Source organism: Chondrus crispus, genomic scaffold, assembly GCF_000350225.1.
Source record: "Chondrus crispus Stackhouse genomic scaffold, scaffold_173, whole genome shotgun sequence".
NCBI lineage: Eukaryota > Rhodophyta > Florideophyceae > Gigartinales > Gigartinaceae > Chondrus > Chondrus crispus.
Genome location: NW_005179042.1, coordinates 69,553 through 94,606, shown reverse-complemented (window position 1 = coordinate 94,606; position 25,054 = coordinate 69,553). Strand labels below are relative to the sequence as shown.

At 49.8% G+C, this 25,054-nt stretch overlaps 5 protein-coding genes; 4 read left to right on the top strand and 1 right to left on the bottom strand.

Annotated features, from left to right (window-relative positions):
• Positions 1-903: 903 nt before the first annotated feature.
• On the top strand, positions 904-1,029 carry CHC_T00003107001 (hypothetical protein). Its single transcript, XM_005714168.1, has one exon. It carries the CDS (start codon positions 904-906, stop codon positions 1,027-1,029), a length of 126 nt encoding a protein of 41 aa, XP_005714225.1.
• A 1,277-nt stretch (positions 1,030-2,306) lies between these two features.
• CHC_T00003106001 (hypothetical protein) lies at positions 2,307-2,543 on the top strand. Its single transcript, XM_005714167.1, has one exon. It carries the CDS (start codon positions 2,307-2,309, stop codon positions 2,541-2,543), a length of 237 nt encoding a protein of 78 aa, XP_005714224.1.
• A 90-nt stretch (positions 2,544-2,633) lies between these two features.
• Positions 2,634-3,020, top strand: CHC_T00003105001 (hypothetical protein). The gene has a single exon (XM_005714166.1). The coding sequence runs from the start codon at positions 2,634-2,636 to the stop codon at positions 3,018-3,020; it is 387 nt and encodes a 128-aa protein (XP_005714223.1).
• Positions 3,021-3,094: 74 nt separating this feature from the next.
• Positions 3,095-4,717, top strand: CHC_T00003104001 (hypothetical protein). XM_005714165.1 is given in 2 exon segments: positions 3,095-4,282; positions 4,283-4,717. 1 exon segment carries the CDS (start codon positions 3,095-3,097, stop codon positions 4,280-4,282), a length of 1,188 nt encoding a protein of 395 aa, XP_005714222.1. The 3' UTR covers positions 4,283-4,717.
• A 1,314-nt stretch (positions 4,718-6,031) lies between these two features.
• On the bottom strand, positions 6,032-6,661 carry CHC_T00003103001 (hypothetical protein). Its single transcript, XM_005714164.1, has one exon. The coding sequence runs from the start codon at positions 6,659-6,661 to the stop codon at positions 6,032-6,034; it is 630 nt and encodes a 209-aa protein (XP_005714221.1).
• Between the last annotated feature and the right edge of the window lie 18,393 nt (positions 6,662-25,054).

Sequence of the window (25,054 nt, the reverse complement as noted above, 5' to 3'; positions counted from 1 at the left end):
CCTGCGTTGAAGGGGTCGTCCACAAGTACTTTTAAGCCCATTAATTCAGAGAAACATTGACGGGCAGGACGGGGGCGTCAGGAACGACTTCTATTTTGAAGTGCTGGACTCACAAGTGATCGTAATTTGAAACAGGATGAATGTAGGTCTTTTCAATTTGTTATGATCAACTTCAAATTATTTTGATGTCTACATCCTGCATGCAATTGTTTTCAACCGACTACAGTAAGCGTTTTGGCGGTTTCTGTAACTTGAAAAAGCGGCTCATTTTTAGCAAATTTCAACTTGCGCCTTGTTACACCGCCATCCCTGCGCTACGAATCGGGGTGAAATGGATCACCGGAGGTCTCGTCATCGTTTCACATCCTGCACCGATTCCTGATCCTGCTCGTTCCACCTCCCCTCGTTCCAACTCCCATCCCAGGCACTACAGTGTACAGTAGTTAAGTTTCAGTGTGACTTTCTACGGAAGACTGCGTTACTCCGTGTGACGTTCTCGCGCTGTAAGTACTTGAAGCACTTATCATATCTACTCCCCACTCTTCCTTCCCCTTGCCCCTCCGCCCCTCTCACACCCCCCTTTGCCACCCTACTTTCTCAAAAATTGTTCCCCTATCATATCTCTCTACCCCCCACAATTGTGGGTCTCCAGTTTCCCGTGTTGCCGCCCGTCCACAGCAACAGGTCACGCCAAGATTGATTGGCCTTAACTTAACTTCCAGAAGAGCGATCGAAATCCAATACAGTATCGCACCCAGCGCTTACCTTTTCTCGTTCGCGCAGACTTCGCTTTTCAGGGCCAGTCCTAACAAAGGACTTTCCTCTCGTTTTTCCTTTCCCTCGCCCCGTTTTTATTGAGTTCTTCACTAAAATCGGAAGCACATTGCTGTAGTTTTTACTGTAATGCCATCCCATAGTTCCACTCCTCGGAAATGGAACAGAGTCTGGACGGTCTGCAGATCCATGCAGCATGGAAGGTACAGCAACGCCTCCTCGCGCATGCACATGGCTCAGTCTGACTCCCTGTAGCTCGACAAAAGCAAAGCTGGACGACGTGTTGCTATAATGAGGTCCCTCGATGTGCATGACCAAAACTGGGCTGGATTGAGATATGAAACGAAAGATATGGAAGGGATGGAGGGTGCGGGGAGAGACTGTGTCGGTGTCGATGTTAGGAGGATGACGCGGTGGCGGGGACAATAGCATGTCGGAGGATGTGTGTTGGTCACGGTACTGAGAAGGTGAGGAAGATGGTGATGGGGCGTGGTGGTCGGGCGCGAGGTAGGGGTGGCGGGGAGGAGGGGACGTGGGGATTTTGGGGGGGAAGGGGGGGTGGCGGGGAGGGGATGTGGGGATATTGAGGGGAAGGGGGGTGGCGGGGAGGGGACGTGGGGATATTGAGGGGAAGGGGGGTGGCGGGGAGGAGGGGACGTGGTCTTATTTGGGGGGGAAGGGGGGTTGGTGGCGGGGGGCAGGGAGCGAGGGCGGGGTGGTTCACAGGAAAGGGATTTCGGCGAAGCCACTTCATCATCGATCATGAACTAGAGAGCAGCCTCCCCGGCTTCTCTCCATTTCATGATCGATGCCAAGGAGGCATTTGATTTCGAAAAGCTGAACTCTGGGTGCTGAACTCTGGGTACCCTTCTGCCGTCCGGTGGTGCTCCGTTTCCTAAACAGAGTGTAAAATGCTAGCAAACGACTGTCGCAAATTTCACGTGGGCGTCGAGGCGGGGGAGGGCCGAGTTGTGCACATAAAATGGCGGGAGAAGGTACTGTGTCTGGTTTGTAATGTTGAGAGAACTAATGTTTTGATCTGCATGTGCTCGTATTTGGATTTAATTCCACCCTTTCATTGTACCTGTACTGCAAGTGCCACTGCACCGCATCGAGTCCATGGAATTTTAGTAGTGTGCATATGGACTGGGTGTGGATTGGTACTTCCTTTAGCCAATGGATTTCGACCAGTTCGCAGAATTACCAAGCATTACAGTGGTTCTGTGTAGCATTCGTTGTGGCGTGCGATTAATTTAATGAAATGATCCGGCCAATAGCGTGACCGCAACTGGTTGAAGGAAAACAAAAGAAAAGAAAAGCGCCTGTTAGGACTGGCCCTCACTTGCGGGCTTCTTTACCTTCAGTACAATGTCCATACGCACACCGACAGCCTTTCGCCTCGGCTCTCTCCTACTGATGCCTCTGTCACACCCACCCACCCTCCTTCCCGGGAACAGCTGACGCCGGCTGCGCTTTCCTCATATCCCCTGCACTTCCTCCTCGTCTGTCTCACGCTTTCCTTTCAACCTGCCATGCTCCTGTTTCGCAACGGCCGAGGTGTACGGTACTCTGCCCGATGCCGCCCCAATTGCCCTCCCCTCACCTTCGTGCCACAGCAGGACCTCCCTCCCTGCCAATACATCCGGCCTGGCCGTGTTGCCCCTTTCATACCGCGTCGCAACACGGGCGTCCCCGATTTCGGCAAGAACATTTTTCTTGACCTCTTCCGAAATACAGAGAATCATCAGGGCGCCCTTGCGCAAGCTTAGTTCTGCGTGGAGCTATGTCAGGGGTCTATCAAGCTGCGGAAAATGCATTTTGTGACAGTACATGGAACGTATCAGGTGCTTGCACCGGCCATGTGCGTTGTGACAGGCACCCTACAGTCCCGCAGAAAGAGCACTCTCACTACATTACAATTTTACCGAACAAGAAATCACACACGTTCACACCTTGTCTGTAGGAACATCGTATTCCAGGGCCAGCAACATTATCCTCAGCACGCGTATCCGCCGCCGCTCCCCACCCAATACTGTGCCATTTTTTTGTACTGTATGCCAAGCTTCACATCATCTTGTCCGAAAGCGTGCGCAACAATGAAGACGTATCGAGAACACATCATCATCATTGCACGCGTTGGAAACGCCCCATCTTCCGCGCTTGTGGGTTTCACTCGTGCTGCATACCAACCCTTCCCCGGTCTCACGCCATGCCCTCTCCTTATCCTCTGCGGCCCCGGTATATAATTGACGGCGACACTGTTTTCCTTTGTATCTCGGTTCTCAAACTGCAATACGCCTACACGGGTGAGCCGGTGATAATGCGTACCATCTTCTTCCTGACAATATTATCCTTTCTGCTCGTCCTGTCTCGAACTCAAGCCGACCGATCTGATAGTAGTACTCTTCTTATCAAGGGCCAGATTTCGAAGAATCAGGCTCGACTTCATCCGTTATCTCGGATATCCCACTCAAAGCTTCAGCCGAAAAGAGCCCGTTCACTGCGTTCTGCTGATGTGGTTAGAGTTGAAGTACGAGCAGGCCTATCGGGTGACGACTGCACTCAGGACCAAGACTGTGTCGGATCAAGAGAATGCGTTGATCCAGGAGATGAAGAAGATGAACGATCTGTACCATGTCCAAACGAAAGTTACTCTTGCCACTGCCGGCCGGGTGAGGAATTCCGATTCTGCGATTACAGTTATGAGTGTGTAGAAGGGGAACTCTGCGCTTCCGTTCGCAAAGCGGCGCCAGTTTGCCTAAGTGAGGCCTTCGTCACCGAAAGCACCAATACCGTTCAAAGCGATGGACTCACCTTCGATGAATGTGAAGCTTCTTCTCATTGCATTGCCCCCCGCACATGTGGGGTTGTGCTGGACAATGAGGAGCTCAAAGAATGTAACTATAAGCAGGACGAGCGCTGCAATTGCCTTCCAGTGCTACTGACCGAGTGTGAAGCAGACGCTGATTGTCCGGATGAAGCAGAACTTTGTGCCGAAAGAACCGATAAGGAATTAGAATCGTTTGTTTGCGTCTCAAGAGATAGCGCGCAGAGACTGTCATTTTGGCGACCAGTTTCCACCACCGATCCCAGTACAAACCCAACTTCACCGCCTCCGCCCGGTGCGGTACCTTCACCACCACCAAGACAGACGGGCATTTTGCCGCCACAGCCAGATTGTATCGACATCAGAGCTCTTTCGCATCTCGGTGGAGAGGATCTCGTCTTCAAAAGGCATTTCGTGGCACCTGTTCTTTGCGACTTAAACGATAGTTGCGCTACTCCAGCGCATGTCGTGATGCATGACGGAAGGCCGATGATGATGAGAAGCTACTGTGCAACTGCGGGGTGTACAAAGAAAAACATGTACGTGAACAGCCCCAAGTATTATCGTAGACTTGTTGTCAAGTCTAAGACGCCGGGGCTGTACTTCACTGTTTTTGCCGCAAGGTACGGGACTCGCCTTGAAGAGCTCGTCATTTCGTCTGTGTTGCTACTTGGCTTCTAGACGAGAATGTTCAGGTATTGTATGTAATGGAGCGAATGGGCGGATCCGGACGTGGTGTGTTTTCAAGAACACAAGGTACACATTATCGAGTGAAGTAGGTCAAACCTCAGGTAAAGGCGTCGGCCGTGTGAGATCTACGGGAGGACAGCATCACACATCCTGGTGTTGTGGCACGAAACGACGAGTCGGGCTCTCGGAGTCGTTGGAAAGGAATGTTCACATCATCGTATTGTGATGATGGCATCTTCTACTGGGCGGAGAATCGTGCCAGAAGTCGAAATTTGTACCTGTGCAAAATCAACATACGGTATTATTGTGGAAGGAAATAAGGTGAAAACGCAGTGTTATCGTTAACTGTAGTTCACGTGTGTGCGCTCCGCTGCCCATGAGGAACCCATGAGAAAGTCACACTCAAATCACACTCAAAAATCATTTCAGAATTCTGCTTGCGTAAACCCACTACAGTACAGTAGTGACTATTGCGGAAGTGCTAATGAGTACACGTGTAGTGAACTACAGTCCATACCGCTCAATAGTGCAGTACCGTGCCACGCTGTGGAATACTGCACTATTGGCGTATTGCAATACTCAAGGGGAGGATCTCGCAAATCACTTTTACATCGTGGTTTTATTTTAATTAAAAAACCCGTCGCAATTGATTGTCGAACTTTTGTTCTCTATTGAGCGTGATACGCTTGCAGCAATGCACGCTTTGCTTTTCTAAGATGCATACACGTGTCAAAAGTCGTGACAAGCGGTTTTGACCTGCACTATTGGCGGTTTGCACTACTCACAACTGCACTATTGATGAGATACTCTCTGTACTGTAGTGACTATGCCTGCGGAAGTACTGACTCCCTTGCCTTTACAGTATTGCCTTCTTTGCTTAGCGTAGTGAAGCTGGGCCTGATGCTTGCATTACAGTATCTACAGTTGTCGCAACCAATAAATTTCGAGCTTTGAAGAATCGGCTTCACCTGAGGGCCTGCGTACTAACTCTCTTTATGTGTGATACAAAATACTCATGCAGTATCTGATTAACCCAAAAACAAGAAGAATTGAAAAGGGTGATCGGTACGGTAGATCGCGCCAAAACATTGAAGACCCGAGGGTAAAACCATTCGTTTGTCGTCCCTCGACAACTTGTTGAGGGACGACAAACGGATGGCAGCAATTGACCCTCGACACTTGTCGTCGACAAGCAACTGACCCTCGACACTTGTCGTCGACAAGTGTCGAGGGTCAATTGCTGCCCTCCGACCTGTCTCGGTGCCAACCACGCCGTCTTTTCTTACCAATCATCGTCGTTGTCCGTCCTCTAGCTACCTCTCGTAGTACCTATCCGACCGGGGCTTGTTCTCAATTTTGCAAAAATACGCCTTCAAGTTTCAAGAAACAGAAGTGTCCTTACAGAAGTGTCCTTATTTGAGGAATAGCAGTCCGATAGACACTAGGCACTTTGTAGTCCTATCCTATGAGGTCATCCGCTTGCGGCATTCCCTTTCATTATGTTTCACTGGTATCTTACTGTGGCAATGAAAAAAAAAAACATTACATCTAGCTATGGAGGGTGGCGATACCATTGCTTCTTGATCCCTCGAAAGGTCTTGACCAACACATCGTTTTAGAGTTTACCCATCCCTTTACAAAGGGATACCTAAACAGTACAGTACAGTACAATAGTATACAAGTACAATTCACACATACACTCACACACATCCGGCGTCCTCATCTTACACAGCAGCCATCCTAGAAAGCGCGCCCACGATGACGCCGTCCATATTGTTGTTGCAGCTGCTGCTCATACATGTAAATCTGCTGCTGCTGATGCCTCCTTAGCCTCCTCTGATCCATTTGCTGTTGCACAGCCATCGCCGAAAGCTGCGCATAATGCTGCTGCTGTTGATGACGACGATGCATCTCCTGCGTGTGTGTGTGATAATTTCCATACCCATGTCGATACAGACCGTGGTACGCAGGCGCGTGGCCCCTAATGTAATATCCGTGTGGCATCGGCGTTTGCTGCGTGTGCCTGCGGTGTTCGTGCCTGCGGTGTTCGTCCGGCACCCTGCGCTCGTAATGCTTACTGGGCGTTTTCCCGTGGAGGGGAGCCACCGAGCGGCGCGTGGACACTGATGGTCCGCGCTTGCCCTTCTGTGACTGAGATTCGTGACGACTGGAGCGACGGGGCACCTTGTGGCTCGAGGCTGTCTTCGGGTGCGTCGTGTCGTGGCGATCGAAGCGAACACGACGTGAAGAGGGGGTGGAAGAGCCCGTGGACGAGACCGAAGAGCGACGAGAGGTGGACGACGGAGGGGGGGTGGGGGGACGGAGGATGCCACGCGGCTTGGTCGTCGTTTGGTAAGACGGTGTGTACATTGAGCGATGTATTGCCAGGTTGAGGTGGTGTTTCAGTGCGTTGGATGAATGACGTTGATGTTTGCGTTGGATGAACAAAGTGAGTGTGCGAGTTGGATTTGTACAGGTTAGTGGTCAGGTCGAGACGGTTTAATAAGAGATCGGGGATGGGCGGTTATGCAGTGAGCAATTCGGAGACAGCGATGCACCTGAAGGGTCATTGCTTCTCCATGCCATCGCGGCATCCCTACACGGGTAAGACGGTTCTGATCAAGATGGAGCTGTGGGGATTTACGCGCCGCAAGGTGTGAAACTGACGCGGGTATGCATGGCGACGAGATTGACGGTTACAACCAGTACAGAAGATGGCAATGCCACTTCTGCGCGTCCAAACTCCAAACGTTTTACCGACAGCATCATCCTTGGGAGTGACTGGAGGTACTGGTTGCGGTGACGTTTTCACTTTTCCAATACCGTAGTAAGAAAAAACACTGGCCCCATTTCTCACTTTGTTTCGGAGCCCAACTCAAATGCTTCTTCTCTCGCAGTCGAATTCCCACCCGGAACGAGGGCATCACGTGTGTGTTGATGAGAAGGTGTTTCTGTCCGCATGTGAACTCCCTCATTGGGTTGTTGTCGTTGTTGTACACGTGACTGCTACAGTGTACAGACTGTAATGGGAGGGGATTACAGTAGAACAGCATGCGGAGGTAAACCGCTGAGGTACAGGGGGTCGCGATATAGTGCCATATTTGTTAGTGCCAGCTCCGATATAGTGCCACCCTTCTGCGGGTCGCACGAATTTTGAGCCAAAAACGAAGGGTCTCCAGAGAGGCAAGACAGTTGGATGGACGTACTGCCCGAGAGCCGCTGCCGCCGCGGAAATATGTTATGCAGTTGCATACTAGAATAGAGACTATGGCGGAAAAAGGCAGGGTCGATGATGCAATTGGACATGTGCAAAAGTGCAGGCTGGCATTTATGGCTGCGAAAAAGGAGGAAGTCAATGCGACGGCTCAGCAGCTACTAATAACAGAGATGCTTGATTAGACTTGAGTCTGTAGTGAAGATACAAAGCATGAGTGATGGCGTCCTTCGAGCGGTCTTTCTGAACAGTGATGCAAGGAAGTGGCTGCAAAAAGCCGTAAATCTCATTATCTAACAGTGCCTGGTTCGATATAGTGCCGTTTTCGGCCCACTGACACAGGGTAGAACTATATCGCAACCCCCCCCCCCCTGTACATGACTCCTGCTACAGTATGAGGAGGATCTTATTCTCGTGCCGAGAGGGCCGAGACAACAGCTTCTTGTTCCGCACTCTCTGATGTCTCTTTTGAAAGACCTCATACGCGTCTTCCACAAAGCCAACTATTGAATGACGCAGTATTAGCTCTGTTCCCAATCGAGATCCGGTGGCATTTTGTCTTCGTTTTCTTTTGCGTCTCTTGGTGGCGGATAGCATACAGTACTTGGGGCAATTGCTGCCCGCTACTGTACTACTGTACAACATCTTTCACAACACATGTACAGCCTTTCACGTAGGACATACAGTTCCTTGTTAGATTTAAGCTGTTGTAACAGCATTCGTAACAATAAGATGCGTGTCGATATTTCCGACAACGATAACATGCGGTTGTACTGAATACATCACAGGTTTCATCCGTTATCTAATGGTGCTGCACTACTTCCCTCTCTAGACTCTGTTACCCTCAACTAGCGCAAGTGGGACTGCTGACCCGAAAGACAAGAAGCCGATGGGCAAAACTGAGCTTGTACAACACGACCCAATTGAAGTGAAAGGTCTGTGGTGATCATTTGGACAGGCGCAGTTCCTGCATAAGATCTTTGGTTTCTGAATGGCTTCAAAAAAGGACAACCCTAAGTCAGTAGTAGAGCGTTTCCGGAAACACGGCAAACGGTGTTATCTGCAGTTAGTCCCGTTCAGTACAACTATCCGGCAAACCTCCAGATGAATCGGTTTTCTTCATACTTCAATTCTCTTATCCGATCACATGCATCATTTGTCGCTTCTTACTTACTTTCTTTACTTCACTGTTCCTCGACGAGATCCTCTTATCTATCGCCAGGACGAATCCTCTTCCAGACTGTGTTTTGTGAGGACTCACGACGTAAACTCTGTATTTGCTATATAATATATATAAATACAACTATGACTTTTTCCCATTGGCCTTGTGATTCTGCGGTGTATCTCGTTTTGTTATCGGATCCATCAGGACGTGCTCCGTATCTTAAGCTTGAAGTGCAGCACTGAAATAATGCTGTTAATGTTGAGCTGTCGAGGGTCACCCGTAGTGCATCTCTCCCCTATCTTTGGCTCTTTCTCAGAAGCTGGATTCACTAAAACAGTTCGATAGAAGTGGTCGGTAGTCGGTCTCATTGAGTCAAACTATAGAGATATCCTCCAAAAAAGGGCTACTTGAATCGGAGGACTTTCAGTAAAATGTTCACGCCAGCAAGCTCTATAATAGCATAATTGATAACTATTGACAACTTTCAAACGCATTCTTCTACTAAACCCTAAATCAAATCTGGAAAACATGAGACTATTTCTGCCTTTGATATGTTCTGGTATTACGTTGGCAACAATTGCTCATGGGATGAATATATCCTTCTCGATAGGCACTATCCATCTACAGGGGGGGGGGGGGGGGGCGGTCGCGATATAGTTCTACCCTGTGTCAGTGGGCCGAAAACGGCACATATCGAACCAGGCACTGTAAGCTAATGAGATTTACGGCTTTTTGCAGCCACTTCCTTGCATCACTGTTCAGAAAGACCGCTCGCAGGACCCCATCACTCATAATTTGCATCTTCACTACAGACTCAAGTCTAATCAAGCATTTCTGTTATTAGTAGCTGTTGAGCCGTCGCATTGACTTCCTCCTTTTTCGCAGCCATAAATGCCAGCCTGCACTTTAGCACATGTCCAATTGCATCATCGACCCTGCCTTTTTCCGCCATAGTCTCTATTCTAGTAAGCAACTGCATAACATCTTTCCGCGGCGGCAGCGGCTCTCGGGCAGTACGTCCATCCAACTGCCTTGCCTCTCTGGAGACCCTTCGTTTTTGGCTCAAAATTCGTACGACCCGCAGAAAGGTGACACTATATCGGAGCTGGCACTAACAAAGGTGGCACTATATCGCGACCCCCCCCCTGTACTGGTTATTGCGTGGCAAATATAGGATTATTTTACAGGGGTTTCCGGGAATAGCCAATATTTGAAACATTTAGTCGCGAAGTTCAAAAGCTTGCCCGTATGTCTCGCGAGAAAGCCACCAAAACAGCTTTAGATCGTCACAGGAAAAGCCATGCACCCTATGTTGTTTAAAATATGATTTCACATAAGATACTACTGATACAGCATGGGACTGTTGAAAACTTCAACATACCCTTTACAACGCATGAAATCTGGCTTTTGATTATCATAACACCCTTGACCATGCAAACGTTGGAATAGACATCCACTGCTTCAATAGAAAGACGTGTTACCTTCCTAAGGAGTGTATCCCTATGACTGTAGACAAACGCATGAGAAAGAAGAACTATTGTTTGGAGAGGTACGTTTGTCTGGCAGCGAGAACCCATTAAAATTTTTCATACGTGAACTCTTCACAAGATAATTTGAAATACTGCCCTCTGATGCAATATTCACAATGTCGTACAATAGCTTCGTGTTCCAAATGGAATATATATTTTTTGGACAGAGTGACAGTGAACAGAACAAGAACAAGAGCCAACACATCAATAAGATTAACACTTCAGATACACTGTTCCATCCGACCCAGTTCCTGTCGTACAGGTCTCTCACAATTTATACTGAGAAAACAAGTCTTCAGTGTACTCTTCAAGCTCACATATGCACTGTTCCCTTCCCTACCGTAAGTTATACTTCATCCCCATTATAAACTCATAAGGAAAGATTTTTTGGATACATTAGATGTTTTGCTCGTGTTTTAAGTCAGGATTGGTCTATCGATTTATGAACCTGGAATCTTTCGCAGAGACACATGTGGCGCACATAAAAGATAGAAATACTGCCAAGGTTTGTATTGTTTTGGTATTGGTTCTGCATGTTCTGTGTCACCCTCCACGTAGTACAAGGCTATTGACCCTTGTGCCCATACATATGTGAATCTGAAGGTTTCTCTCACTATCGTGAGATCCATATTTCTCCTCCTCATGCATTCAATTTCAACAGTACCGTTATTTCATCTGTTCATCCATTAAGATGAGGGATTCTGAAACGATGAATAAAACTAAGTATTCTTTGCTTCACACAGTGTGTGTCTATTGGGCCTTTGTCCTCATCTGAGGACATTATTCGACCTATTTTGTTCTTGACTTTCGCTTCCTCGACAAGAAAGAAAAAGATACCCCGTCACAATACTTGACTTCTGACTTGGGGGCAGAACGAATTTTGTGAGAATTGAATGTTCTTCGTGGTCGTTTTTAGATATGTCCGGAAAAGAAGCTTTTTAAACCCACCTCAAAACCGCTGTAAAATAACTTCGAAACCAAAAACGCCATTTTAAAAAAGTAACTATGCACTCAATCTGAATTACATTCTTAATCGTTCTGCATATTCAAAGCTGCTATCTCAGTGTTCTGCAATATGTTATTGGCGAAAACAGGTGCGTTAAGGAAATGGTGTCTAAGATAGCTTTTCAATGTTTAATGTAATTTATATATTTTTGCAAAAAAGAGCTGTCCTCATATGAGAACAAGCCTCTGTCGGATAGACATTGGACAAGAACTTCTCGAAAAGCTTTTTGCTGATGACGGAATGCATTTCCCGGTTTCTTCATTTCATGGCCAGTTATAGGTTTTCTTGATCATGAAATTGATGACGAAGGAAAATGTTTGCATCTGTAGTTCAATGCGCTTTTAGTAAACGAGGCAAAAGACTACACGTCTCATATTATTTCCAGCGATACTAACTAGTTGCTGAAAAATAGCGATCCTTCTCTGAAAATATTTAAACAGCTCATATCTCCCCTGTATGCCGCTGGGAGTTGACGAAAAGGTACACCTCCCCCGCAAAGAGTTTGTTTGGGAGAACGAGAAAAATCCGAAAGTTTCCTGGGTGGTAACGGGTGGTGACTTTAAAAAGTTAGATATAGTCAGTGGTGGTAATCTGAGACTCGAATTTTATATCGGAGGGTCGCCCCATATATCGTTGTTAATGTCTCTCGCCTGTCTTGGTCGAGTGTTTGTTTTCATGGGGACCTAAAGAAAAAATTATTTTCGCGTTAGTACCTGGCACAACCGTGGTATTTTGTCAGGCAAAACAAGAAAATGTGTTTTGCTTACCATGCAAACGGCATTGAATAGGATTACGGTGAATGTTATTGCAGGTGCAGTGCGTGGCTCCTCCCGGGGTTGTTAGGAAAAGAGCTCCAGTGTAAAAAAGGGATCTATTTCTGAGTTTCCGGAAATAATTCATGTAGGCAACAATGCAAAATGATTTCACAGATTACATTGTTGCCTGTTGAGATTGAAAACTGCAGTCCAGGCAATGTACGGTTACGTGACCACAAGGACACTCGCCCATTGATTTTGTCAAAAGCAGTAACAACTGCTGTGCGTCCTCAATCGGGATGCACCCGAATTTGGGATGCCACCAATTCGGTGCTAGATAATGTAGGTGTTACTTTGATGCATATAGATGCTCAAGGATTCATAACAGTATAAATTGCCTCGCCGCAGTGAAGTGCGGAGAGGTAGACAAGTAAACTACTGAACACACACTCTCAACTGCTAACAGGTTATGGGCCACTAACACCTCCTGTGCTACGCTGCTTGGTCTCCGCTCCGCCGTGCTACCGACCGTCAGTACCACAATGACAGACTCTCTGGACACTGTGGATACCAGTCGCTTCCACATTGAGCGTCTTAACTCTACGAACTATTACCGTTGGTCGCGCAAGGTCGAGTTGGTCCTCCGCGGCAAAGGTCTCTGGGTCATTGTCAATGGGACTGAAACTGAGCCTGAAGACCCCACTGAGAAGCTCAAGTACATCCGCCGTCGCGATTCGGCGTTGAGCAACATTCTTCTCACTATTGATGACTCCTGTAATGCTGGCGTCATTGACCTTCGCGACCCGACAGAGATATGGAACAAACTGAAGAAAACATACCAGGCCATCTCGGAAGCATCCATTGATACACACCTCGAGCAATATCAATGTCTCAAAATGAAACCTACGGAGAAGATCATCCAGTACGTTAACCGCCTACGGGAGCTCGAAAGCAAACTGTCCGGCGTTGGACATACTGTCTCAGACAGTGAAAAGAAACGAGCCATGCTTCGCGGGTTGACAGAAGACTTCAAGGTACCTGTCCAAGTCATTCGCGCCATGCAACACGAACGTGAAGTTGCAATAGGCATGCTAGTTACACATGAAATGTCGCTACAGCCTCCCGATGCAGATGACTCCACCGCTCTGGCTGCTCACTATGACCAAAAATGCCATCACTGCGGCCGAAAGGGGCATCGCAAGTCGGAATGCTACCACAACCCTGAGAGCCCACAGTACCGCCCCGACACTCGCTACCGCGGCCAAAACGAAAAGTACCGAAACCGTCGAAATCCTCGCTCCCACTACCGTCAGCTCCGTCGTTCCAACGATCATCGAAATGACAACGACGACAACTCGGAACATGCTGGATCAAGCTATATCACTTTTATCGCTACTTGCCTCACGTCACGCTCTGGTACTACCAAATGCCTGAAGAACAAGTGGTTCCTAGATTCCGGGGCTACCGCAAACATGTCTAACAACGAGAAGTTCTTCAAGGATTTAAGCACCAGTCAAACTGAGGCCTCTGTGTCACTTGGAAACGGAACCCAGACGTGCGTTAAAGGTGTCGGCACTATTCAAGGGCGTGCACAGTTCGATGAAACTTCGACACTCATACGCATGCAGGACACTTTGTTCATCCCAAATCTGATGTGCAACCTCATTTCGGTCAGCAAGCTCCGCCGTGCCGGCTTCCGCGTTAGCTTCGATACAGGTTCTGATGGACACGGAATCTGCGTTGTCACCCGCACTGGAAACGCGGGAACATTTCTTAAGGGCATCGAGCGGTCCGATGGGTTGTATGAAATCGACATGCTTCCTGACGAAGACCTCGCTCTGCTCACGAAATGTGAGGAACAAGATCTATGGCACGCCCGCCTCGGACATGCGAGCCAAAGCGTCATCGAAAAGACCATACCAATCGTCAAGGGCATCGGCATCAAGAATTGTCCCCATCTCTCTACATGTGAACCGTGCAAGAAAGGTAAGTCCACACGCGATTCACGTCCACCCTCCACCTCTGACAATTCAAAACCGTTGGACTTGGTCCACGCAGATATCATCGGACCGGTTCGTGAACCTTCCCTGAACGGTTCGAGCTACTGTATCCCGCTGTACGATGACTCCAGCGGACTGTCACTCGTTCGCTTCATGAAGTCGAAGAAGCAAACTGCGGACTGCGTCAAGCACATGATCCTCGAGTTGGAAACAATATTCCGCGGGAATGTCAAGCGCATTAGCGTCCGCCGACTTCGAACGGACAACGGGAAAGAATTCCTGTCTGGATCCTTTCAGAAATGGCTCGCTGACAAGGGTATCCTCCATGAACGCAGTGCACCTTATTCCCCTGAATCAAACGGCAAGGCTGAACGCCTCAACCGCACGCTCATGGACATGGCTCGCACACTCATGCAAGGAGTGTCCCACATCGAGGGGCACCAGCGTTTGTGGGCTGAGGCTATGAACACAGCCAACTACATCCGCAACCGGTTGTTCACGACCGCCTGCAACGATCCTTCAAAGACACCGTATGAAGTCATTATTGGAGAGCGTCCTGATCTCTCCCACTTTCGCACATTCGGTGCCGTTTCCTACGTACACATCCCGAAACCCCGACGCTCTGGAAAGTTTACTACGCGTGCAAAGACTGGGGTACTGGTGGGATACGCCAACGGGAACAGCTACAAAATCTACATACCAGATGAACAGAAAGTCGTTACATCACGCGACGTCACGTTCGATGAGTCAAAACGTTATACTCCTCCCGATGCCCATCCCAATTCAAAGCTCGGCGATGCTTTCCACCTGGACAACGATGAAGCCGATTCTCCTCCACTATTTGAGACGGATGAAAACAGTATGTCTGATACTACTGGTAATTGTGATGACCCGAACGACTCTGTCGATCCCTCCAACGACAACGACGATAACCGCCACAATGAGCAGGATACTTCTGCTCCCACGACCAGTGCACCTGTCAATCAGGACGATCTCACCTATTTACCCAATACGACCCGCTCTGGACGAGTATCCAAACAGCCGATTCGCTACACTGACCTCACTGCCATCGCGTTGAATGTTCGTCTTGGCAATGATGATCCTGCGGTGCCAACCACCTATAGCGAGGCCGTCAAAGGCCCTCATGCACGCGAATGGCAAGATGCCATGCAGACGGAGATCGATGAACTCAATCGCAATGGTACCTGGGTTCTTGAATCGCGCCCTCCCAACACCAAGCCAATCAAGAACAAATGGGTGTACATGAACAAGTTGGACGCCACAGGTCGTCTTGCTCGTCGGCGCGCGCGTTTGGTCGCGAAAGGTTTCACTCAGAAGCATGGTATCGACTACAATGAAACCTTCGCTCCAGTTGCCAAATACTCCACGCTACGTTTCGTTCTGGCTCTGGCGACAAAAGAGGCATTGGCTCTATTGCAGTTGGATGTTAAAGCTGCTTTCCTAAACGGTGAACTCGATGAGACAATCTACATGGAGCAACCACAAGGTTTCATCGACCCTACTCGGTCCACATGGGTCTATCGTCTGCTCAAAGCACTGTACGGCCTCAAGCAAGCATCTCGAGCTTGGCATCAAGTAGTAGACCGCCTTCTTACTACCTTGGGCTTCACCAAATCGAAATCTGATTCCAGTCTATACATGCTTCACTCCAGCAACACAGTCATCTACCTTCTCGTATACGTCGACGACATGCTACTTGCCGGTCCGACACTACAAGAACTACAAGTCTTTGCCGACCGCATCGCAGCTCACGTTTCCATTCGAGTGGAGCAAGACGTATCGAAGTTCTTGGGAATCATCATCGAACGCAATCTCGAGCTCGGAACCTTGAAAATTCACAGTGCCTTGATGATTGACCAACTGATTGCAAAGTTTGGTATGTCGAACTGCCGGGCGGCAAACGTCCCGATCCCTCCCGGAATGGTTTTGGACTCTCCTTCCTTACTGAGGTCTCGCGAAGAGGGGGAGTACCGCCGCATGCAATTTGTCCCATACCGTGAACTCGTCGGCGCAATACTTCATCTGGCAAACACGACTCGCCCCGATGTCGCTTTCGCTACATCATTCCTTTCACGTTTTATGGAGGACCCACTGATGATACACTGGCAGGCGGCCAAGCATGTACTGCGCTACCTCAAAAGGACAAGGGCACTGGGCATCGTCTACAGCCGAAACAATGAACAAGAAGCGGAACTTCTCGGTTACACAGACTCTGATTTTGCCACCGACCGCATTGAGCGTAAATCTGTCAGCGGATTTGTGTATCTTAGTGCTGGGGGAGCCGTCTCCTGGCGCAGTAAGAAGCAAGATGTGGTTGCGCAATCCACACTCGAAGCCGAGTACATTTCAATGTCTTACGCAGTTCGTGAAGCCATATGGCTGCGCAGAATGCTTGCAGAGTTTGGAAACAATTCATCTACCGGCACTGAAGTACTCATTCGGGGCGACAACCAAGGTGCACTCGAACTGGCAAAGAATGACGTTTGTAACGATCGCTCCAAGCACATTGACGTCAAATATCACTTTCTGCGTGATCATGTGCGACATGGGACCATCAAGCTGATGTACATTCCGACCACTGAGATGGTCGCCGACATCATGACAAAGTCCCTGAACTCACAGAAGCACAGTCACTTCGCCAAGGACATGGGCCTCCGCGATGCAGACACTTGAGGACGAGAGGGAGTGTCAAAAGCAGTAACAACTGCTGTGCGTCCTCAATCGGGATGCACCCGAATTTGGGATGCCACCAATTCGGTGCTAGATAATGTAGGTGTTACTTTGATGCATATAGATGCTCAAGGATTCATAACAGTATAAATTGCCTCGCCGCAGTGAAGTGCGGAGAGGTAGACAAGTAAACTACTGAACACACACTCTCAACTGCTAACAGATTTTGAGGAGCCGTATGAGCACATGATTTCTCATTATTACATCTTGAACTTGGGAGGCCGTACTGTATGTCTTTTTTGTTCAGCGCCGGTTCAAAGGCTTTCAACCATTCAATAAAGCAAATACCCATCAGAGCCAAAAAACCCGAAGCTCAAGTCTGCTACAGAATCTCAAACCGACTCCATGGCTTCTGAACCGAGTGGAATTGCGATAGGGGAGTAGCTGCCGTCTTGCAGATTCTCACAAGCCTACACAACCATTAGTTCGGTTGGCATTTCAGTACTTAGATCAAACCTAGTCAGGTCTGCATACTTGTACAGAACGCTCCAGCCATATTCAAATTTCAAGCATCATGAACAGTATGAGACATGGTACAGTACTTTGTTGCTGACGTTTCTGTCAACTAAACAAAAACTTGGGCAACAATGCAAGAGTACCTACCTTTGTATCCATCGTGAGATCCCAGATAATAGGTCACATGATCCCTTACTGTAAGCGCATCAGCAGACGCTATATTAAGGCCTCACCTGGTATTCCAATGTGATCCATCCCACCGATACTACCATAGGAAGACTGCCCCAAAGGGTCGAGTACACTTACCGCAATTGTCTTTGTTCGTCAAACTATAGCACGAGACCCGAGCCGACTTCTCTGGTAACTATTGTACCACGCTGGTAATAATATTTCAATGCAATGAAATCGCGCGAGTTTTCCAAATTCTTACATTCTCGCCGGGTCTTCCGTAACTTTGACAATACCCTTCGCTACGATGCAGCGTCAAAGGGTTTTATGACAACCTCTCCGAGGAAGGGCATAATTTTTGAAGTACAACGAAATTCTCATATATCAACAGTTCTTGCAGTGGTGATCTTTCAGTTATCCTTCGAAGAAAGGCTTTTATACAACAAGGCATTATAACCCTGTTTCTTGCAGTGCTCGGACCTGTTCGTCAATACGATCACCACGCAGGCTTGTCTGCGAATCAAGTCACAGCAATTATAGCGTCAGGCAACTTTTCCTGTCTATCACAAGGAAGCAGTCTACGAATTTTTCCTTTAGACGAATGATGGAACTCTGAGAATAATGTTATGGGCCGAATATGTAACCCTGCTGTCGCCAACACTCGAATATAGGCCATGGAGAATCCTAAGATGGCTGTGGTCAGAGTGTATATGAACTTGTTATACTGTATACCACCCAGATAGGCTCCAGCGCATTCACAGCGGACAAGCATTCACGAGAATGAAAGGTGAGATCAGGCAGACATTCGCATACGAGCATTGTAATGACATATCTTTCCGCTATTGTGATTCTAGCGATACGCTTTCTCATATATCGATTGCGACAGTCAGTATCCGCACAACTTTCCCTGCTTTTTTAAGGTCCTGCATCCTGAAAAGATCTGTATAATTATGATTGTACGCAGAGAGGCAAACGCGTTCGGCTCTCTCTGTATTCTACAAGAGTTTACGCTTCAAGCAATTGTGCCCTGCTCATACGGCACGAACTGTCTGGCACCTCCCTTTTGTTTTATGAGGGCATACTCAAAATATCTGAAGTTGCACTGATGTCAAATCTTTCTTCTGTCGCTTTCCTCTGCCATGGGGTTGGGGGGGGGGGGGGGGGGGGTTAAAGGCTGATGGAGTGTCCAGTGCAAAAGTTTCGTATAAACCGATGTCTGTTGTAGACTCTAGAAGAGTTTATCTCTATCTGAACAGATGCATTTGTGGACTATCTCACATAAGCCCAACATGAGATTTCAGAAAAGTGTGTAATGAAGTAATGGCTCATTCTCATTGAATAGAATAAATATAGAATCCTACTTGTCCAGCAAGAAAACCGTTCTATGATTCGATTTGAATGCGAGGAGATTGCAGTCAAAGACATTCCCCTCAGTTGTAACTAGAATAGGGGTCTTTTTTTCTATATAAACGCGCTTTCCACTCACCCGTAGCCTTTGATATCTGCAAGCTTCTAAGCAAGCCCGCACCTCAGCTCTGAATTGCAGAACTGCGCAGAAAAGTTTTTTGTCCTTAAAAATGTTCATCCGGAACCTCTTGTTTGTGGTTCTCCTGTTGTGGGCATGTGCCTTTGTTTTCGCAGCTCCGAAGGAAGAGGAAAGTTTGCCTGTGGGTGACGGCGGTAACGCAGCTCCTGTAGACGCCGACGATCTCAAGGAAGACGAGCTTGATTTCGAAGCTAACGTTCCAGAAGGTGTGAGGATTGCCCTGAAAACGGAAGTGAGAAACACAGCAACGGATGTGACAACTATTGGAGAGTTCCAGAAGAAAACGTCTGATCACCAGATTTCCTGCCCATCCGGATTCCCGTTCCGGTGCCCTCTCAACAGAAATTGCTGCCGCTTTTCTCGATGCTGTCGTAACGAATGTTGTGCTCCTGGTTTCGACAGCAAGTGCAACGGCGATGGAATTTGCCTGAGTCGAAATAACCTTGCGCTGTGCCGACAATCAAATGGCAAATTGGTTGCTAGAGAGGCGTGCCGTGGTGGGAAGCTTTGCTGCGATCCCACTGCTCGAAATGGCCGGTGTAGTTTCATCTTTGGAAGACTTATCTGTGCATCGAGAACAGGTATCATTAATTGTAGGGGCAAATTTGGCCGGCTTTGCTCTAGGACGAGATGTTGTAAGTTGCCAAAGAAGTGCTGCAGGGGTGGGAGGGCCTGTTGCTAGGAATCGATTTGGAATCACACGTCCAACAAGTCGCACCGTTCTTCTCGAACATATTCCATTTACATCATTTCAGTCTGTCGTTATGTCGTAGCTAGTGACGTCATGAATGCACCGCACTATCCAAAATTGCATGTGATGAAACTTGTAGTTGTGACAGCTTCTGTCGCATCGCAGCCCAAATGATCCGTCCAAGTTATCATCAACCTTTAGATATGGACTGCAGCAAAGATAAAGTACTGTAGCCCATTACCTCCTTTCTTACTTCCTCCTACTGTGGCTGGTACCTTCTACTTAGATTAGCTCCTCTTGGCTGCTGTAAGGTGACTGGAGGCTTGATGTGTGACGGCCCTCTCGAATCGCCAACAGTTGCGAGCGGCGTAGAATGTAGCGTAAGTAATTGTAGTGTCTCTTCGTTGTCTTTCAGGAAGTGTCAGCACCAGCGTTCTGCTTCCAGCTGGACACTAAGACACATATTGAGCAACTCCAAATTTCCTGCACGCACGCTCGCACGCATACAGGGCAAGCAACCCTGACTCACAAAAGACAAGAAAATCATTCTTTGTTTATGCCTCTACTTTCCCCGTGCCGTTCGCTCGCAGCGTCTGCGCAAGTCATAGAAGAACGAGCCGCCGCCGTGCGTCAGAGGGAGAAAAATGTCTCCGTGTATCAAGGAGAACAAGAAGGGGACGCCCCTGCGCGTTTGAAAGGAAGAATACGCCTCTGCGCACCTATGAGGTTAAGTCGCCTTCAGACGTTCACAAGGAGATGCTGCCGTCGTGCGTCACAAGACTACACTCCAAGCTCCTCAACTTACAAGGCTATCTCATCTCCTGTAGTTACAAATAAGCTACCCTTCCCGGAAAGGTCAATTCCGGACAACTTTGGCGCCGCAGCCCTTGCACTCTCGTGACATCCCCGTGATGAATTCCGAGCTGACCAATGGAGAAAGCACACCTCTCGCTATCTCCTGGTGGGGTTTTGCACCAAACTAGGGTCAAGAACTAAAACAACAAGCGTGACAAAACAAACTAACCGTTTCACAAAGTTTTACGACAACGGTTAATTCCGGACAGAAGATTTCTTCGCCAGGACAGCCGAAACAATTTGCCCGACAATAGTTATAGATATCTTCCAGCTTTCTCTTGGTGCTCGCGACTTCTTTCGACTTCCCCTACAACCCTCTGACCCTTTCAAGCGCACCTCAGAGCCTCTTGCTGTTGCCTTTTTGCGTCTTTTCGAAGCTTTTTCCTCAGTAGCCTGTTGTTTTTGGTCCTTTAACCTCTTTCGCTCATCCTCGCGAGATTTCCTCTTCCTCAGAGCTGCCGCTTTCTTAGCATTACGTAGGCTCTCAGTCGCTTTTCGACGCTCATGCTTCGCCAATTCTGCCACCGGTTGGGGATTTTCCCTGTCAAGACGACGCTGAATCATGAGTCCGCCAGTCAAATGTTCAGCGGGAGCCCCGCAGTAGAGTCGCACGTTTTTTGGTGTTGTGTTGCTGCTCTTTGCAGTCGATGTCGATTGTGAAGACACAGTGTCCATTACGATGTTGTTAACCGTGCCCGAATTTTGCAGCAACATGCTTCAGCGCTGCAGTTTTAAAGAGGGCCCAAGTTCGCTGTTCATAATGCTGTCAACCTTCTCTACAGTCACCAAATCCGGTGTGCCCTCCTTCGTGTGGGGAAATAATTCCGTGTTTTGAGGCACTGCTGGTTTCGAAACCGCCGCATCAAGTAATTTTTCAGCGCTGACAGCAGTCTGCTTCCGATCTAAAAACGTCTGAACAAATGTTGGATTGAAAGGATACAGTCCAGTTCTGCTGAATAAATCCCGAACGCCTTGCGTTGTGATGCACGAGAATGCGAAAACTCCGCATATAAGGTTAAACTGTACGCCTCGTGTTGACACCGTTTGAGATATGTAGAATTCATCTCGTATCTCGCGAATAGCAACCTTGAACTCCTTGTTGACCATTTGGTCACAAGTTTGTAAAAAGTGGGATGTGTTAGCGGGTGAACACACAATTTCACAATTATTCTTTCACAAACCTCGAGCCACTTCAAACCATTACGTGATGCATGGCCATCAAGAGAAACAGCATAGTGTTAGCTTGTGTTGACAAACTTGCGGACAAAATTATTGAGGTGTGTCATGTATGCGGAAAGTAGATCCATTTCCATCGATCCATTCTCACTGCACTTTACGACTCCGTCAGACGGGAAGCATCCATGGCATTGAAACAGATAGCAATCGCTTCCACTTTTGCCAAACATTTTTGGCAAAGGCTCCAGCAAACTTGACATGACATATTTTCCAGCCACTATGAAAAACGGTGGAGCGACTCGACCAGATGCTGAAACTGCAACAACGGCAGTTATGTGTTTGTCTACTCCTTGTGTCTTGGAAGAGGCTATGAAACCACCATGATGCGTATCGGAGGGACCAAACACTTTTTTACACTTGCCGAATGTTGCATCAGCCACAATTTCATCTATGTTCCAAACACGATCCCCATCAAGCAGTATTCCGGGATGTTTGTCGTTAATAGTCTTTAATACTTCGAAGTAACGTGACACATGACCAAATGATTCTGTAGTATAACCCCCCCCTGGGGGTTTAAATTAGATTAGATCAAGAACTAGATCAGCTACTGTAGAGCGTCGAGCTCTACAGTACAACCGCGCGTGTCCACGTGTACACCACGGGGACAAGGGACTTGCGCATACACGTGCACCCTTGTACCGCGCGAACGAAGCGCGCACGCACCACGAGTGATACGTGTACTGTCAGCCTCGACATAGCTGACAGTATTACAGTGCAGGCCGACCTGCACTACAGTAGCCCACTACAGTACCTCGGTACTGTAGTGTTATGATAGAGTGTTTTGTATATTAAATATGGAGCGGACCGACGGCGGCGGAAGGGGACAAGCACGGGCTGGTCCTCAACCGACCGCCAAGGTCAGTCCACCCAGCTTATTCTAAACGTCGCCTTCGCTCTTCGCGCGCGTTTAGTCGGAGCCGAGCCGGAGTGGACGCGCAGCACGCGAGCGAGCACGGAACCGCCTCCGCCCGTCAGCACTGGTGCGTCACCCAGTGCTGCTCCGGGGCGTCGAGGCGTCGATCCGCTCGTGCGTGCGCGCGTCCCTGCTCGCTCCCGCTCTACCACCGCTACCCGGGCCCGAGCCCGGTTCCGTAGCTGGTTGGCCCGCTTCACCCCTTCTCCGATCCGGGGTCTACAGGTCGAACTGCGCATACACCTCCAGTCGTCTGGGGGTGTTTATGCTACAGTGGTCTCCCGACCTAGAAGACCCCGAGATCTTTCCGAGAAGACTTTCTTTTTCCTCCGCGTCCGTACGCGTTGAGATGAGTCAAGAATACGCCACCTCGATCCGGTCCGAACCGGCGGATCCGAGGGCGGCCGCTTTGCACGCACCATCACCGCCGTTCGGCGACGGCGACGCTGGTCTCCGAGACCGCGAACCGTCGCCCGAGTCCCCCGAAGGACAAGCGGCTGCGATGTTCGATCGCATAGCTGACTACATCGAGGAAGTCCGTACTTCACTCCGTATAGACGTGACGGACGCCGTCTACTCGCGATGTATGGACGAGCTCCGCTCCCTACGTGAAGGGAGGTTCGATCGAGTCAGCCAGTCCTTGGAGAATCTCCGAGCACTAGTCGACGAGTTACACTCGCGACTGGTGCTCGTCGAAGACTCACGCCTCGCACAGCCCGTACTGCACGGGCAAGGTCGCCCCACGAGGCCGACCTCGACGAGACGTCCCGACGATCGACCGTCCCCGTCAGCAGAGCAGTTGGGTGCGTTCGCGCACCTCTCCGCCGAGCTCAACGCTACGCGACAGCGTGCTCGTGACATGGAACGGACCATGGCCGCAAGGCTGCCCGGTGCCCCCACGAGAGGGCCCGGTGGTGCCGTACCTCCGAGCGCCGTCGCTCCGGAAGGTTGGCGTCCGACTGGCGCCGACGCCAGTCGGACTGCGGAAGGAAACCATCCTCCGATGGGCGCGAATCTCGCGTCCGAGACCCAAGCATTGCCGCCTATCCCCGTAAGTAGGCGGCAGATGGACCGCGTATCGTACGCGGACGAACAGGACCGTGGAGGAGCCGCCCGCGGATCCGGAGAACCGATGTTCTCCGTCGATCCCCACTGGGGCGGCTACCCGCCGGCGAGTCATGCCGAGCATCCAGGTCCGGTAGACGTCCGTACGCTACCGGTTACCTCCTTCGGCACGCTAGGTCCCGCCGAGCCCGGGCTCGAGCCGGTGCATACGATGATCCAAGAGTTCAGCGCCGTCGCTGACTATCGTATGTACCGCTTGGATAACACCTCGAGGCTCGTCACCTCGGGTGACGCGGGACGGATCGCGAAGTACGTCCAACGCTGCCGTGGGATCCGTCCCACGATGAGGAGCTTTGACGGTACGGACCCGATCCAGCTCCTACCGTTCTTGAAGGATATTCGGATAACCTTCAACTCGCAACACCTGACCGAAGGTGTTGCCGTGAGAGTCCTCGCGCACTTCTTAGAGCGCGACGCGGAGCGCCTGTATACGAGTTATACGATGCGTGGCCTCCGCGCCGGCCAACTACACGACGACGTGAGTTGGCCGGGGCTCGTGAACCAGTTCCTGAAACGCTACCTAACCGACGACGTGTTAGGTGAAGCGTACGACGCTGTCGCGACGGCGCGACAGCAATCTCATGAAACGGAGAGCACGTTCGCGGACCGGCTCGAAACGGCCGCGTTCCGGTGCACGGCAGTGTTCTCCGAACAGTCCCTCGCGCACTACTTCGTGCGGGGACTCGCTCCTGCGACCCGTGCCGCAGTTTCCGAGACAGTGCAGCGGCTGCCGAGCCGCCAGAAGACCGATCTTCCGACCATCCGCCGTATCGCAACGGCAGAAGGAACCACTTACCGCGCTCGACGCGGTTTACCTCTGCCGGATTCGAAACCGGCAGGGAGGGCTTGCAGGACTACGAAGTCCGCCGCAACAAGTTCGCCCGCCTCTACCCTCCATGTCGGGGAGGATGAGTGGCAGGCCGACCCTGTCCTCATTACGCAAGGAGCAGGGCCGGTAGGGGGTCGACCCCCTTCACCGATGTCGACCGGAACGACGTCGAGCTACGCGACCGCGTTCGCGGCCACTCCCAGAGCACCCAGGGGTACGGTTCCCCGGGTCGCTGAGCTCGACATCTCAAACCGAGATACCGGAGGTGAAGCCCCTCGCGTGCCCCTCCTCACCGATGAGGAGGCGCGTCACGCGGCGACCTTCGCCTCAACGGACGGCAGCGCGTACGTGTGCTGGCTATGTCGTACGTACGGACACGCCATGTACGCCTGCCCGTTCCTGTCGCCGGAACAACGAATGTTCACGGCGTACAGGAACTACCGCTACCAGATGGAGACGCGCCCCGGGGCGCGCAATCTACTCCGGCAAGCGATCGGCGAGGGCCGTCCCCCGCGTCAAGGTTT